This window comes from Gallus gallus, chromosome 27, assembly GCF_016699485.2.
Source record: "Gallus gallus isolate bGalGal1 chromosome 27, bGalGal1.mat.broiler.GRCg7b, whole genome shotgun sequence".
Lineage (NCBI taxonomy): Eukaryota > Metazoa > Chordata > Aves > Galliformes > Phasianidae > Gallus > Gallus gallus.
In genome coordinates this window covers 2,671,723-2,686,247 of record NC_052558.1, presented here as the reverse complement: position 1 = coordinate 2,686,247, position 14,525 = coordinate 2,671,723, and the positions used below count along the sequence as shown (strand labels likewise).

Below are 14,525 nucleotides of genomic sequence, written 5' to 3'. Positions count from 1 at the left end.
TTAAAGCACATAAAGCCCCCCCCTCACCTCCCCATGGGGGGGGGCACATTCCCACCCCCCCCTCCTGCCCCCATCCCGGCTCCATTTCAAGGACACAATGGGGGGGGGACACTTCGTGCCAACCCCCCCCCCCCAAAACAGAATGGGGTCTGGGGGGGCCCTCATCTCAGCGGGGGGGGGATGGGAGCGCAGCGGGGGGTGCCATGGGATTGCTGGTGCTGTGTCTGCTTAAAAAAGGGGGGGGCGCCCAGGCAGGTACCACCAGGCCCCCCCCCCCACGCACCCCCCCCGGGCCCCAAAACAACCCCCCCCCCTCCCCCTCATTACAAATAAACCCCAATATTTACAGTTTGGAGGGAGGGACCCATAGGGTGAAGGGAGAGGAGCGGCTTCATTGGAGACGTTGGGGGGGGGGGTTAAAATAAGGGGGGGGGCTTAAAAAAAAAAAAAAAAGATGGATCTTTCTCGTTTTATAAAAAGGAAAAAAAAAATAAAGAATAAAATAAAATACAACGGCACAACAACCACCAACAACACAGACAGGAGCCCCCCCTCCGCCCCCCCACATTGGTCACTGCGTGCCACGGCTCCCCTCCCCCCCCCACACGCACTCCTCCAGCCCCCTCCCCTCCCCCCCCCCCCGCGCTGTGTCCCATCCCATAACCCCCCCCCCCCCCCCACCCCCCCACCCCCATAACGTCCCCGTGCCCCGCGGGGGGGGGTCGCGCCGGTGGCACTCAGTGCTGGGATGCGGAGATCTCCGTGCAGCTTCTGTACAAAGTATCTGGGGGGGGGGCACCCCCAAAAAGCCCCCCGGGGGGGGGGGAGGAGAGGGGGGGGGGGGGGGGTGAGCATCTGAGTCCTGAGCAGCTCAGCTCATGTCCTGGGAGGGGCTGTTGGGTGGGGGGGGGGTTCTATTTTTTTTGTGTGTTTGTTGTTTTTTTTTTACAAAAACAAAAAAAAATAATAATGGGGGGGGGGGAAATAGGATTGTGTGGGGGGGGGGATTTTTGTTGTTGTCGTTTTCTTCTCCTGTGTGTTGCTATGCATACAGTCCGCAGCTGGCAGCGAGGAGATGGGCCGAACCTCCAAACGGAACGACCCGAATTCAACAAAAATAGGGGGAAAAAACAAAAAAAAAATGCCCCCCCCCCACACACATAACCCCCCCCCCCTCCCCCACATCAGCACAATGAGGGGTTCCGGATAGGGGGGGGGGCACGGAGGGTCAACCCCCCCCTCCCTGCTTCACCTCCACGGTGAGAGCTCAGTGTGGGGGGCGCTTCTGGCCCCGCTCCCGGGGGGGTCCTGCAGTTCATGGGGGGGGGGCCGAGAAGAGAAGGACGGGGCTGTGTGGGCCGGGGGGGGGGCGAAGAAAAATGGGGCCGAAACTGAGAAAACTGCAGGGCGTTACTAAAGAGCTCAGTTGGAGTCGGAGTCGGAGGAGTCCCCGGAGGAGGAGGAGGAGCTGCTGCTGCCCTCCGAGTCGTTGTCGTCCTCATCTTCATCGTCCTCATCCTCGTCGTCCTCATCGTTCTGCGGGGGGGGGGGGGCGATAAGGAGGGGAGGGGGGGGCGGTCAGTGGTAGCACTGCTGGGTGCCTCCCCCAGCCCTGCGTGCCCGCCCTGCTGTGCCGCGGGGTGTCTCTGCCCCCCCCCCCCCCCACATATCCCCCCCCTCAGGGGGGCCACCAGCACGCGGTGAGGGGGGCGATGGGTTTTGGGGCTGGGGGGGGCTCTGCTCTCACTCACACCGCCCGGCTCCGTGCTGTGCCCCCCCCCCCCTCGCCTCGTGCCTCGGTTTCCCCCCCCCTTCTGACGGCCGGGGGAAGGAGAAGGCGCGGGGCTGAGCTGAGTGGGGGGGGTTTGGGGGGGCCAGAGGGGGGGGGGGTGTGTGTTTGGGGGGGGGCACCTCACCTGTCCGGGGGCGAGCACGAGGCACGGACACGGTTTCTGACCCCAGCGCCATCCAGCATAGTGTGACTGCAGTTGCACCGGCGCAAAGCTTTGCCTCTGCTCACTTACACGGCATTCACACTGGCGCAAACGGAGCCGAGACCAGACTCAGTACGTCCGGCAGGAGGTCCGCTCCTCGTGCCCCCCCCCGGGGATGTGCTGGGGGGGTCCCCGGAGTGCCCCCCCCCCCCGCCTCTGCTTCCCTCCTGCAGCCCCTCCCCCCCCATACCACACGGTTGCTCCCCAACCCCCTCCCTGCCCCTGGAGATGGGGATGGGGCTGAGCGATGGGACCCCCCCCCCACACTGTGTGTGTCCCCCCCCCACCCCCTCACCTCGTCGCCGTCCTCGCTCTCCTCCTCACTGCTGGACTCCGAGGAATCGCCGCCCTCCTCCGATGAGTCCCCGTTGTCGTCGTCGTCGTCCTCATCTTCATCGTCATCATCCTCGTCCTCTTCGTCGTCGTCGTCGTCCTCTGACTCCTGCAGGGCGCATAGGGGGGGTTGGTGGTGGGTGGGGGGCGGCTGTCCTTGGACCCCCCCCCCAACCCCCGGCCATGGGCTTCCTCCAGCCGCAGAGCATGAGGAGATGGCTCCCTCCCTATGGGGCCGGCAGGCTTTCCCCATTCATGCCATCAACGGCCCCAAAAGGCCCCCGGCGCCGTCACCGATGACAGTGGGGTCCCATCGGCCCCAGATGGCTTTTTGGGCACAGGTTTGGGGGCGGCCCCTCGTTCTGCTGTCCCAGGGGACAGGAAGGCTGCAGGAAGCAGCGGCGTCACCCCGAGGTCCCCACCGCAGGGCGCCCCCACCCCAGGGACAGCGCGGCGGTGGACTCACCGACTTGGACTGCATCGTTGGCTTCATCTTGGGGTTGGGGCCCCGGATCTTCCCTATGCTCTTACGTTTCTGCACGGGGAGGGAAGGAGGAGGAGCAGTGAGCAGCAATGCATGAACCCAGCGCTGAGCAAAGCCCCAGGGCTGCAAAGCAAAGTCCCCAAAGGCGGCACTGCAGAAGGGGCTCCCACCCAGCTCAGGACCCCCCCCCACCCGGCTCAGGACCCCCCCTCACCCGGCTCAGGACCGCCCCCCAACTGGCTCAGGACCCCCGCACCCAGCTCAGGACCCCCCACCCGGCTCAGGACCCCCCAACTGGCTCAGGACCCCCCACCCAGCTCAGGACCCCCCCACCCGGCTCAGGACCCCCCCCCCACCCGAGGACACTCACGTTGGAGGTGTGTTCCTTGTAGGCTGCCCGCTCCTGGGGCGAGAGGCTCTGCGGAGACAGAGGGGACGCTCAGAGCTCAGCAGCAGCCCAGCCCGGGCGCACCGTTCTCACGGAGCCACCCAGCAGCCCCCCCGTTCCCCGGGGGCAGAAGGAGCAGCTCGGGGCGCTGCGCCTCCTCCGGGCGCTCACCTTGAGCCAGATGTCGAGGTGCACTTTGTACTGCTTCTGCTGCTCCTCCGCCAGCTTCTTGTAGTGGTCCTTCTGGCCCTGCGAGATGCGCTGCCAGCGGCTGCCGATCTCCACCATCCGCTCCTTCAGAGGGAGGTGGTTCAGCTCCCCGTTGGACAGCAGCTCCTGGGAGAACTTCTGGTAACCGTTCCTGCAGGTGGGGGCACGGAGCGGAGCTCAGGCAGCGCCACGAAGGTCGGGGGGGGGTTTGGGGGGGGGCGCACCCCTCGCACCCGAAGCGCAGCCGTGTGAGCCCGAGCGATGCTCCCCACGTCCCACCCGGCTCCCCGCGTACTCACATGGGGGGTTTCTTTGGCTCTCCCTGGAACTTCACCTTCTTGGCGGAGTTGGTGGAGCACGGGGGGGCCCTCATCTCGCTCAGCTCCCTCTGAGCAGCAGGAGAGAGCGGTCAGAGCAGGGGGGCAGCGCGGGGGGCGGTGTGGGGTCGGGGCGGGGACGCACCTCGTATCGCTTCTGATCCTCCGCCGCCTTCTTGATCCACATCAGCTTCTCCTTCTTCTCCATGTTGTTCCAAGTGGCCTCCATGGCCTTCAGTGCCTTCCCCCGGTCGTTCTGCAGCACAGACGCAGCACGTCGTCGCTCTCACCCAGCACACATGGGCTCTGTCACTCCCCACCCCCCAACACCCCCCCCAGCTCCTCTCCCCACCTTGAAACGTGCCAGGTAGTCCCCGATGACGCTCTGCTGCCAGATCTCCTCGGCCGTTTTGGGGGACTCGGGCAGCTTCCCGCGCTCCTCCTTATCGGAGCCGTGCTTCTTCTCCGACTGCGCCTTCATGGCCGCCTCCCGCGCCTTGTATTTGGCCTGGCAAGGGGAGGATGAATGATGAGAGGGGGCACCGACCCCCCCACCGAGCAACAGGAGGGGCCGGGATGCCCTTCCCCACCGTACTGCAGCCCCACACACAGCAGTCCCAGGGCTCCCTACCACCTCCCAGCCTTCGAGCCGAGGCTGGGGATGACCCAAAGGGTTGCGATGGGTGCAGCTGTGATGCTCCCGGGGACAGCCGCCCCACTGCTGCGGTGCCCGAGGATGAGCGAAGCCCCCCGCACAGGGCAGGGCTGGGTGGTGGGAGATGGGGGGTGATGGGCTGCGGGAGGGGGGCGATGGGCTGCGGGGGTGATGGGCTGCAGGGGGTGGTGAGGGGGGTGGTAATGGGCTGCAGGGGGTGGTGAGGGGGGTGGTAATGGGCTGCAGGGGGTGGTGAGGGGGGTGGTAATGGGCTGCAGGAGGGGGTGATGGGCTGCGGGAGGGGGGAGTGATGGGCTGCAGGGGGAATGATGGGCTGCAGGGGGGGTGATGGGCTGCAGGGGGGGTGATGGGCTGCAGGGGGGGTGATGGGCTGCAGGGGGGGTGATGGGCTGCAGGGGGGGTGATGGGCTGCAGGGGGTGGTGATGGGCTGCAGGGGGGGGGGTGATGGGCTGCAGGGGGGGTGCCCACCTTCTTCTTCTCGGAGAGGTCGTTCCACATGCGTGCCAGCAGCCGGGTCAGCTCGCTCTCCGACAGCTCCGGCCTCTCCTCCTGCAGCTGCTTCCGCTTCTCCTCCGAGAAGATGAACATGGCCGAGATGGGCCGCTTAGGCTTCTCGGAGCTGGCCTGGGGGCACAGGGAGGTGTGGGTGTGTGAGCCCACGAGGGGCGCCGGCAGCCCACCCCCCCCACGTCCCCGGCGTGTGCCCGCCCTCCCCCTGCCCCCCCCTCACCTTGCCGGTCTCTGGTGAGGACTTTTTGGACGCGGGACTCGTCGCCCCTTTCCGGTTGCTGCCCAGCATCTTCTCCTCGCCCAGCACCCGCTGCTGCTCCTCCTCGGGCAGGCTCTGCACACACACACACAGCCGGGCTTAGAGAGCTCCAGGCCCGATGCTAACGAGGCATTAACACAACTGCAGACCGCTGAGCAGGGAGCAAAGCTCTCAGCTGCCCTCAGAGCCCACAGCGCGCGGAGCAGGAGCTGTGCTGAGCCAGGAGCCGGCCAGGCGCCCATCGTGGGGTCCCCACAGCCCACCACCCCCTCACAGGGCGCCGTTCCTCCTCCCCAGCTCCATCCTCCCCCCGCTGTCTCATCTGCTTCCTCTCAACCCGTGCACTGCAGGGCAGAGCGGCGCGTGGCTCCGGATGGGTTTTCCGCCCCGTGCCCTCATTGCAGCCACGTCACATCCGTCAGGGACAAACGTGGTGCTGGGGGGGCCCCGGGGCAGCTTCCCACTCACACACCCCCCCGCATTCAGGCTGGGGGAAGGAAGCAAGAGGCCGGCAGCGCTGCACTCACAGCCCCCCCCTCCCCGCGCCCCAAAGCCCTGCAGTGTCAGCTCCCCCCCCCCCATGCTTTGCATTCGAGCACCACTGCAGCCAGCACAGCACGCGGGGCTGCAGCCAGGGATGCCACTCACCTCCAGGAAGCGGAGCAGCTCGATCTCGTAGTCTTTCTTTTTCTGGGGGGAGAGGGAGAAGTGGGGTTACCCGGGGATCCCCCCACCCCGCTGCTGCCGACCCGGCCCACAGCAAAAGCGCCCTCTGCGAGCACCACGTGCTGCCCCACGCAGGCAAACAGAGCACGGGGGAGGTGACCAAGGACCCCACGTCCCCCCCCCACAGCACTCACCTGGTCGCACTTTTTGTGGTATGCATCTTTCTCCTTCTGGGAGAGCAGCTTCCACTGCTGGCTGCACAGCACCATCCGCTCCGTGCTGGGCACGTCTTTCATGTTGGCCATCAGCTCTGCGCAGTACAGGGAGTAGCTATTCCTGCAGGGGATGCAGGGCGATGGCGTGAGGGATCGTGGCACCGCAGGGGGGCCCGCAGCCCCCCCTGGGCCGTGTAATGGTGCTGAGCCAGACAAGGAAAGCGCAAACCAATGGGGCTGGATTGCACCCACAGCACACAGCACTGCCTTCAACCGTGCTGACACTCCCTGTGAACCCCACAGCTCCTTCAAGGGAGCTTCTAATGCAGACCCGATGCTGCCCAGCGCCACGGATGGGCCCCGAGGAGCTCTGTGTGATGCAGGCAAGCAGCCCACGGTGGGGGGGGGGGGGAACCGGGTGGGCTTTAAGGTCCCTCCCAACCCAACCATGCTGCGATCCCACCATCAACAGCATCGCAAGCAGCCGATGTGCGCCCCCAGCGATGGGACCCGAAGCCGGGCAGAGCTGCTGCCCCCCTTCACAGCAGACCCCCGAGACCCCCCCCAACCCCCCCCCCCCCCCAGCCAGCACTCACGGGGGCGGTTTGGTGGGTCGCCCGTCGAACTTATCCTTGAGCTGCCGCTCAGCCTTGGTGAGCGTGGAGCGGGTGATGCCCTCCTCGCTGAGGTTCAGCTCGGGGTGCTTCTGGATGTAGTCCCGCATGATCTCCTGCGAGGAGGCAGAGCGGTCAGCAGAGCACTGCGATCCCCGCCAGGCCGGGGGCCGGAGGAGGAGGAACGAGAAGCCGACCGTCGCCCTATCCATCACCCCGGGGCACTTCTCCTTCCCCACGCAGCGCTGGAGGAAGCAGGGCTCTCACTAGGGACCTGGCTGAACCCCACCTGGCTACCGGGGCGGCTGCTGGGCCGGGCAGAGTGATGGCGGGGGCAGTATGGGGGGGTCGGGGTGAGGCTGCTCCCTACCTCGTACTCCTTCCGCTGTTCCAGGGCCTTATGAATCCATTTCAGCCTCTTTTTATCGGAGAGTTGAGACCACTGCTTGCCCAGCGACTCTTTCACCTCCTTCGTGGTGGCCTGAAAACCCAAAGCCAGAGGTGAGGGCAGAGGGGTAAAACCCAAAAAAAGAGGGGGGGGGGGGGAAAAAAAAATAGCAGGGCGTGCCCTGAGCCCCGGCAGGAGCCGGGGGGGCCACGAGCCGAGCTCATGGCCGGGGAATGGAGTGCGTGCGAGCGTGGGGCATGGCCGGAGGTGGATGTCTGCGCTGGGAATCTCTGCTGCCCTGACTCATGTGAAAGGCCGTGGTCACCCCTACAGGCAAAAGCGGGGGGGTCTGTACCCCCCCGAGCCTCTCCTACGTGTGCGGAGCCCTCCTTACCTCTGTCCAGGCTGCTGGGAGCTCCTATCGGCTTCCTGCAACCCGTCCTCCCTACGGCGCTTCTCTCGTTCCCCCTCCTGTCCCCCAGCTGCGGGGTGCAGCACCCCCAGCACTCACACTCACGTGCGCCCCCCGACCCCCCCCCCCACCGTACTCACATCTGGACGCACTTTCAGGTAGATCTTCTTCTCGTGGTTGTACCACAGCTGCTGGGGGGTTTTGGGCTTTTCGGGGACGTCGGATTTCTTGGCGTTCTGGATGAGGTCCGGGTGATCTTCCCTTTACCCAGCAGGGAGGCGGGGAAGGGGGGAGCGTTACGGAGGCTGACGTTGGAAGGCGAGCGCCCCACACCCTCCCCACGAAGGGAGGAAGCCACACTGCAGCCTGAGCCCCCCCCGGAGTCGGTACGATAGGACCACCAACACCCCGAGGCAAAAGGGACCCGTAGGGACCACCGAGTGCAACTCCTGCGTTACGGCATCCCCGAAAAGGGACCCCAGAAGGGCTGTAGGAGAGGTGTGAGCTCTGCCAGCTCTGAGCACCTCCTCCAAGGCCCCGAGCTCAGCTGCACCCCCGGAGCAGCAGCGGGCGATGGGGAGCACCGGGACCCCCTGGGGGTGCAGCACCCCGGCTGAAGGGGAAGGTCTGCATGGAGCGGGGCGGAGGCTCCAGCATTGGGCACTGCCTGCCCTGCCATTTCCCACCCACAGAGCACCGCCGGCCCTCTGCCCGAGGCTCCCCAACACGGGGCTGCTCAGAGGCACCTTTCTGCAGCCCCCCTCCCTCCCGCAGCGCCCACCGGGGCTCCCGCCGTGGGGACGCGGGGCTGCCTCTCACCTGAACCTCGCCAGGTTCCTCTCAAACTCCTGCTTCTCTCGCTGGAAGTCCTGGATGTATTTCATCTGGGGACAACCAGGAGGCACAGAGGGACGTCAGCGCGGGGAACGGGCAGCGCCGACCCCGCAAGCTGGGCTGGCCCCACTGCCCCTATAGGGCTGCAGCCCCGGCGCTGCTCCCAGACGCGCCTTCCCAAGCCGGGAGGCAGGAAGCCATCCCCACCTCCTGCCCCGTCCCGCGGGCAGCCCTGGCGAGGCGCCGGCCGTGGGCGAGCGGCACGGAGGACTTTGCACCCCGGCCCTTTTGCTGCTGGCGACAAACCGACCCGAGGCGCCCGTCCCAACGCCAGCACGGCCGGCCGGCACTGCCAGAGCGCGGCGGCGATCCCAGCACGGCCCACCCCACGGCAACGCCACCGCCCAGCGCTGTCTGGAAGGGGCGGACGGACGGACGGACGTAACCTCCACCTCCACCCCCACCCCGCAGCCCTGGGAAGCAGCGCAGGGCCAACAGGTCCAACGGGGCTGAAGCAGCGCCGGGTGACACCTAAGCCAGGCAGGAGCCGAGCCGTGCCGGTTGTGCTGGGAGAGCTGGAGAGGCACGAGGAGCCGTCCCCCCCCCCACCCCCCCAACCCCAACCCGTACCTTTTTCTTCTCGGGAAGCTCCTTGTATTTCTTGGACAGGATCTTGGTGAGATCCAGGTTGCTCATTTCGGGGTGAAGCTTGGCGTATTTGGCTCGCTTCTCCATGAAGAAGCGGAAGTAGGGCGTCAGGGGCTTCTTGGGGAAGTCGGGGTGTTTCTGTTGAGAGGGCGGGGGGGCAATGCTGAGCACCCAAACGCCGTGCAGCCAAACCCGGCCGACCCCCAACCCCACCACCGCACGGCTCGGCTCCCTGTACTGCACCGCGGGGCCACCCCAGCCCCACACCATAGGGCCATCCCAGCCCCACACCATAGGGCCATCCCAGCCCCACACCATAGGGCCATCCCAGCCCCACACCGCGGGGCCATCCCAGCCCCACACCGCGGGGCCATCCCAGCCCCACACCGCGGGGCCACCCCAGCCCCACACCGCGGGGCCACCCCAGCCCCACACCGCGGGGCCACCCCAGCCCCACACCATAGGGCCACCCCAGCCCCACACCGCGGGGCCACCCCAGCCCCACACCGCGGGGAAGGAGACACCCCATGCATAAGGGCTGCCTGGTCAGGAAGCATCCCACGAGCAGATGTTTGGGATCAGCCCGCAGGGCTGCAGGCAGAGGGAGAAAGTGAGGCAGGGGGCGACCACGGCCCCCACCCCCACACGGCCCCAGGCTGCCCAGCATGAGCCCCCCAGCCTGGCAGGCCAGGAATAGGACCCGGCCCCTGCTGCTAAACTTGGATGCGAGCTCCCAGCGCCGCGTCCGGCCGTGTGAAATGTACCCTGAGCTTGGCCTGGGCCCAGAGCCCTCAGCCACAGAGCTGCCTCGGGACACGCTGGCACAGTGACAGCCCCAGCCTGGCGAGGGCAGGGACCCCTCGTTGGGGGGAATGGGGGGGGGGGGATGAACCCCACATCTTACCTTGAGCTTTTTGCCCTTGTAAGGATTCTTCACGTGCTCCTCGGCATCCATGATGAGCTCCGTGAGGGTCCGAAATTTCCTCACCTGTTGGTGGGGGGGTTTTGTCACAGCACGGCCACCAACCCGTCCCGCAGGCAGTCGGGCTGGGGGAGCTCACAGCCCTCAGGGCACCCCGGGGCCATCGGGACCCCGGCGGCGGCAGCAGCTCTCACCTCGTTGGAGATCTCCATCCACTTCATCTTGCACATCTCCCCCGAGAAGTCCTTGAAAGCCACTTTCTCCCAGTCCAGGTGGGACTCGGTGGTCTTGAACTTGCTCCCGTCGTTGGAAGGCAGGTTGTTCTTCATGCACTCCAGCAGAGTCAGCATGTCCTCCTGCGACCAGCGGTCTGCACGGCACAGGAAGGCGCTCAGCCACGGGGCAGTGCAGGGACTGCAGCTCTGCCCTCCGGGACGCACCACCTCCACGTGCAGCAGCTTACAGACCAAAGGGACGTGGCTCTCCCCATCGCCCCCCCCCACCAACGTGCTGCAGGTCAGAGCTACAGAGCGCGCCGGCTGCAAACCAGAGGGACTCTGCAAACCAGAGGGACTCTGCAAACCAGAGGGACCCGTTCCTCCTGGTGTGCCATCAGATAAGGGCACGGCACTGCTCTGACACGGCCACAGAGCCCCCCCGTGAGCCAGCAGGAACCCACTGCGTGTGGGGCGATGCGCCCCCAATGCGCTCCGTCTGCTGCTATGGGGAGCGCCACGCTCTGACCTCTGCCAAGGTCGGGGTGTGGGGATGCCGCAGTGACACAAAGCAGGGGGTCCTGAGCCCCCACGGCCACCTCCCTGCCTGGGACCCCCCCCCCCGCCATGAGGATGAATGGGGCCGCCTGCGTCCCATGCCGGATTTATCCCGGCTCTGCTGGCACCGCTGTGCCGCTCTATATCGGGAACGCTGCCCTGCTGTAATTAAATCCACCTCAAGACCCAGCAGTGGACACGTGCTGCGCTGCCACGCGTGGGGCACAGCAACAAAGGAGGCACCGGGGGGGGCAGGGGTGGCACCGGGGGATGGCAGAGCCCCCCCCCCCAAGTGCCGGCAGGACCCCCCATTGCCCCCCATTGCCCCCACCCCGCCGCTCTCCTCGCCTCCCCCCAGCTCTGCTCTGAGCTCATCGCAGCTCTGGCAGCCGGGGGGCCCGAGGTAACAGCACGGCCATAATTCAGCCCAGATGTGCTCGGAGCGCTGAGCTCTTTGTGCCAACCCAAAGTGAGCCGTTCTGAGGGCAAAAGCGGCGCCCACCCCCTTCACCCCCCACCCCATGGGGCGTCCCGCAGCATCGCTGCACCCCACAGCATCGCTGCACCCCGCAGCATCGCTGCACCCCTCAGCATCCCCACGCGACCCCATAGGAGAACCATTTTCCACCCCCTCCCCTTCTCACACTGCACGGATTTGGGGCTGGGGGGGCTATGGGGGGGCCGCCCCTCACCTTGGTTTTTGGGAGCTGTCATTTCCAAGTCTGCAGGGCACTCGGTGTCGCCGTTCATCCTCCACCTGCCTGAGGCCAGCACGGTCCCCGCCGGCGCCGGGCGCTACCGTCGCTCAGTGCCGCTGCGCTCTGCGGGGCAGGGGGGGCATCAGGCTGTGGGGGGGGCGGGGGGGAGCACAGCACAACCCCCCCCCCCAATAAACCTCCTGGCTCCTCCTTTGCCCCCTTCTGTTATGGGGGAGTGGGGTACCGCACCTCTCCCCCCCCCACAGCTGGGTGAGGTTTGGGGGGGGGGGGGTGTGTAAATGCCCCCCCCCCCCCCCCCCCATGATGTGGGTGAGGGGGAAAACAGGCAGAGGGTGTCTGTGAGGTGGGGGGGCTCAGAGAGAACCCCCAAAGGGTGGGGGAGTGAAGGGATGGAGCTCTGAAACAGAGGGCTCAAAGGGAGGGGTAGGCAGACAGTGTGACCCACCCACCCCTCCCCCCCCCGAAATGAGGGGGAGATCCCAGTGGGGTCCCTTTAGGGAATGACCCCCCCATGGGGGGGGGGGGGGGGCAGAGGGGGTGTTGTCAGTGGGGCTGCAGGGGGGCGACCCCACAGGTGAGGGGTCTGATAGAATGGGGGGGGAGCAGAGCAGGCTGCAAGGCTGAGGGGAGACCTCATGGAGATCAATATGGGGGGGGGGGGGGCAGAAACCCCATGGGGGGATCAACACAGAGCGGGGGGCACAAGGCCTGACGGGGGGGCCTCTATGCAGATCTTTGTGGGTGGGGGGGGCAGAAGGCCTGAGGGGTGTTTTCCTTGAGGGGGGGGGACAGGAGCTGAGGAGGGGTCCCATGCAGAGCTCCTTATTGGGGGGGGGGAAAGGCCCTGAGGGGTCCCCATGAGGGGATCTCTGTGGTGGGGGCAGGGCCTGAAGGGGGGGGGGGTCCCCATGTCCTCACACAGAGACCTATATGGGGAGAGCGGGGCCTGAGGGGGACCCCACGACGGGGTCTCTATGGGGGGGTCCCCACGACGGGGTCTCTATGGGGGGGTCCCCACGGGGGGATCTCTATGGGGGGGTCCCCACGGGGGGATCTCTGCACAGTGGCGGATTGGGGCTGCTCACAGTGCTCCCTGTGCGGCCGCCCGGCCCTGAGGGGGGGTCCCCATACAGAGACCTCCAGGAACGGGGCGGGGGGGGCACCACACGCCCTGAGGAGCCCCCGGAGCGGTGCGGGGCCCATAGGCCACAGCCCTCAGCACGGGGGGGGGGGGGGCGGCGCCGCGCGGGAGGCGGGCTCTGCGGGATGGGGGGGGCGGGGCGCGCGCACAGGGATCCCCGGGCGGGGGCGCGCCGGGATCCCCGCGGGGGGGCGGACGGGGAGGGGGGGGCGCATCCCGTGCCCGGCGGGGGGGGGGGGGGGAGGAGGAGGAGGAGGAGGAGGAGGAGGCGGGGGAGGAAGGGGCCGGGCGGGGGCGGGGAGCCGCACATGCCCCGCGCGCCCCCGGCAGCGCCGCGTCTCCTCCTCCTCCTCCTCCTCCTCCTCCGGCGGCGGTACGGACCGGACCGGGTGGGACCGCGGCGGCCCCGCGCCTCCTCCTCCTCCTCCTCCTCCGCTCGGCGCTCCTCTCCTCCTCCCGCCGCCTCCCGACCGCGGCCCCTCCGCCCGCCCCCGCCGCCTCCCCCACCCGCAGACAATGGGGCGGCCGCGCTCCTCTCCCCCTTTTCTCCCTTTTTCTCCTTCCTTCCCCCCCTCCCCACGCCGTTACCGAAGCTCTCCGCGCCCTTCTCTCTCTCTCTCCCTCTCTCTCTCTCCCTCCCTCCCTTCCCCCCTCCCGGACCGCGGCACACGCACACAATGGCCGCTCCGCAGCGCACCGCACCGCTCCGCGCCCGCCCCTCCGCGCGGCCCCGCGGTTATAAAGCCGGAGCCGAACCCACCTCCCGAGCTCCGGCTGCAGAGGGGGAGGAGGAGGAGAGCGGGGAAAGGGAGGAGGGGGGGGGGGGGTGTCGGGAAGAGCCGCGCCGCAGCCCCACAGCCCCGGAGCCGCCGTGGGGGGAAGGAGAAGGAGAAGGGAGGAGGAGGAGAGGGGGGGAGGGGGGGCGGGGATGCCCGGTGGGGGCGGCCGGGCAGCTGCAGAGAGCCGGGAGGGCAGCGCGACCTCCCCGCACCGACCCCCGGGGAGCGGTTGGGCCCCCCCTCCCCGCCGCCCCCTCCTCCTCCTCCTCTCCTGCTGCCGCCGCTCCTCTGTGTGTGTGTGTGTGTGTGTGTGTGTGTGTGTGCGCCCCCCCCGCAGACCCCTCCTCGCAAAGCACCCACCCACCCGGCGGGGGGCTGCGGGACCGCTCCTGGGGTCGGGGGGGGGGGGGAAGGAGAGAAGGGGAATTTTGGATGGGGTGGGGGGGGGGGTGGGGGGGCGCGGAGAGGGAAGGAGAGGAGGGGAGTTGGGGGGGGGGCGGAAAAAAAAAGGGGGAGAAAGGCGGAAAAAAGGAAAAAAAATAAAAAGGGAAATGAAATGGAGGTAAAAAAAATAATAGAGAAATTCAGATGGGGGGGGGGAGGGGGGGAAGGAGAAAAGGGGAAAAAAAGGGAGAAAAAGAGGGGCTGAAAGGTCCGGGGGGGCGAGGATGGAGGCGTGGGGGGCGTCGGGATAAAGCGGAGGTGCGGCGGGGATAAAGCGGGGAGGGGATGGGGAGAGCCGGGGGGGTGGGAATGGGGCCGGAGGGAGCGGGCGCGCCCGGGCACGCAGCCGGCACTCCGCTCCGCTCCGCGCTCCCCGACTCACCCGGGCTGGGGAAAAACAAGCGCAGCGCTGGAAGCCTGCCCCCGGGATCCAGCTGCGGAGCCGGGAGGGAGGGAGGGCGAGCGGGAAGGAGGGAGGGAGCGGGGAGGAGGAGAGCGGAGGGAAGGCAGGGAAGGGCCGGGAAGGGAAGGGAAGGAGGAGGGGGGGTGCGCCGAGGCCGCAGCCGCCGAGCCGGGCGCTCCCCCCGCGCCGAGCCCCAGCGCGGAGCCCCGCAGCGCGGCCCGACCCGGCGGGGAGCGGGCGGCCGCTTCCTGCCCGCGGGGGCCCCACGCGAGCGGCTCCATCTTAGGTTCGAGTTGTTTCCCTTCCTCCCACCCAACCCCCCCCCACCCCTCCAGCCCCCCCCGGCCCCGCCGTCCCCCTTCGTTTGGAGGCGAGGAAAAAAGAAATAATTGAAA

General features: G+C 67.8%; 1 protein-coding gene across 10 annotated transcripts in view; it reads right to left on the bottom strand.

Annotated features, from left to right (window-relative positions):
• Positions 1–1,007: 1,007 nt before the first annotated feature.
• Positions 1,008–14,525, bottom strand: part of UBTF (upstream binding transcription factor, RNA polymerase I) — a 17,659-nt gene continuing 4,141 nt past the window's right edge. For 4 of the 10 annotated variants that reach the window (XM_046904412.1, XM_025144215.3, XM_025144212.3 and 1 more), the window contains exons 2-22: positions 11,337–11,465; positions 10,066–10,241; positions 9,854–9,937; positions 8,932–9,087; positions 8,287–8,351; positions 7,608–7,728; positions 7,038–7,148; positions 6,650–6,783; positions 6,033–6,174; positions 5,821–5,862; positions 5,134–5,247; positions 4,872–5,027; positions 4,079–4,234; positions 3,872–3,982; positions 3,709–3,797; positions 3,371–3,560; positions 3,182–3,229; positions 2,794–2,862; positions 2,290–2,436; positions 1,917–2,036; positions 1,008–1,536 (exon numbers count right to left, since the gene is read on the bottom strand). In XM_046904412.1, coding sequence (XP_046760368.1) covers positions 1,423–1,536; positions 1,917–2,036; positions 2,290–2,436; positions 2,794–2,862; positions 3,182–3,229; positions 3,371–3,560; positions 3,709–3,797; positions 3,872–3,982; positions 4,079–4,234; positions 4,872–5,027; positions 5,134–5,247; positions 5,821–5,862; positions 6,033–6,174; positions 6,650–6,783; positions 7,038–7,148; positions 7,608–7,728; positions 8,287–8,351; positions 8,932–9,087; positions 9,854–9,937; positions 10,066–10,241; positions 11,337–11,394 — 2,403 coding nt within the window. In that variant the 5' untranslated portion in view covers positions 11,395–11,465 and the 3' untranslated portion in view covers positions 1,008–1,422. Of the gene's footprint in view, positions 1,537–1,916; positions 2,037–2,289; positions 2,437–2,793; positions 2,863–3,181; positions 3,230–3,370; positions 3,561–3,708; positions 3,798–3,871; positions 3,983–4,078; positions 4,235–4,871; positions 5,028–5,133; positions 5,248–5,820; positions 5,863–6,032; positions 6,175–6,649; positions 6,784–7,037; positions 7,149–7,607; positions 7,729–8,286; positions 8,352–8,931; positions 9,088–9,853; positions 9,938–10,065; positions 10,242–11,336; positions 11,466–13,264; positions 13,291–14,109; positions 14,160–14,525 lie in introns of those variants that run through there. The other 6 variants (XM_040653266.2, XM_025144217.3, XM_025144213.3 and 3 more) reach the window with 5 other exon arrangements.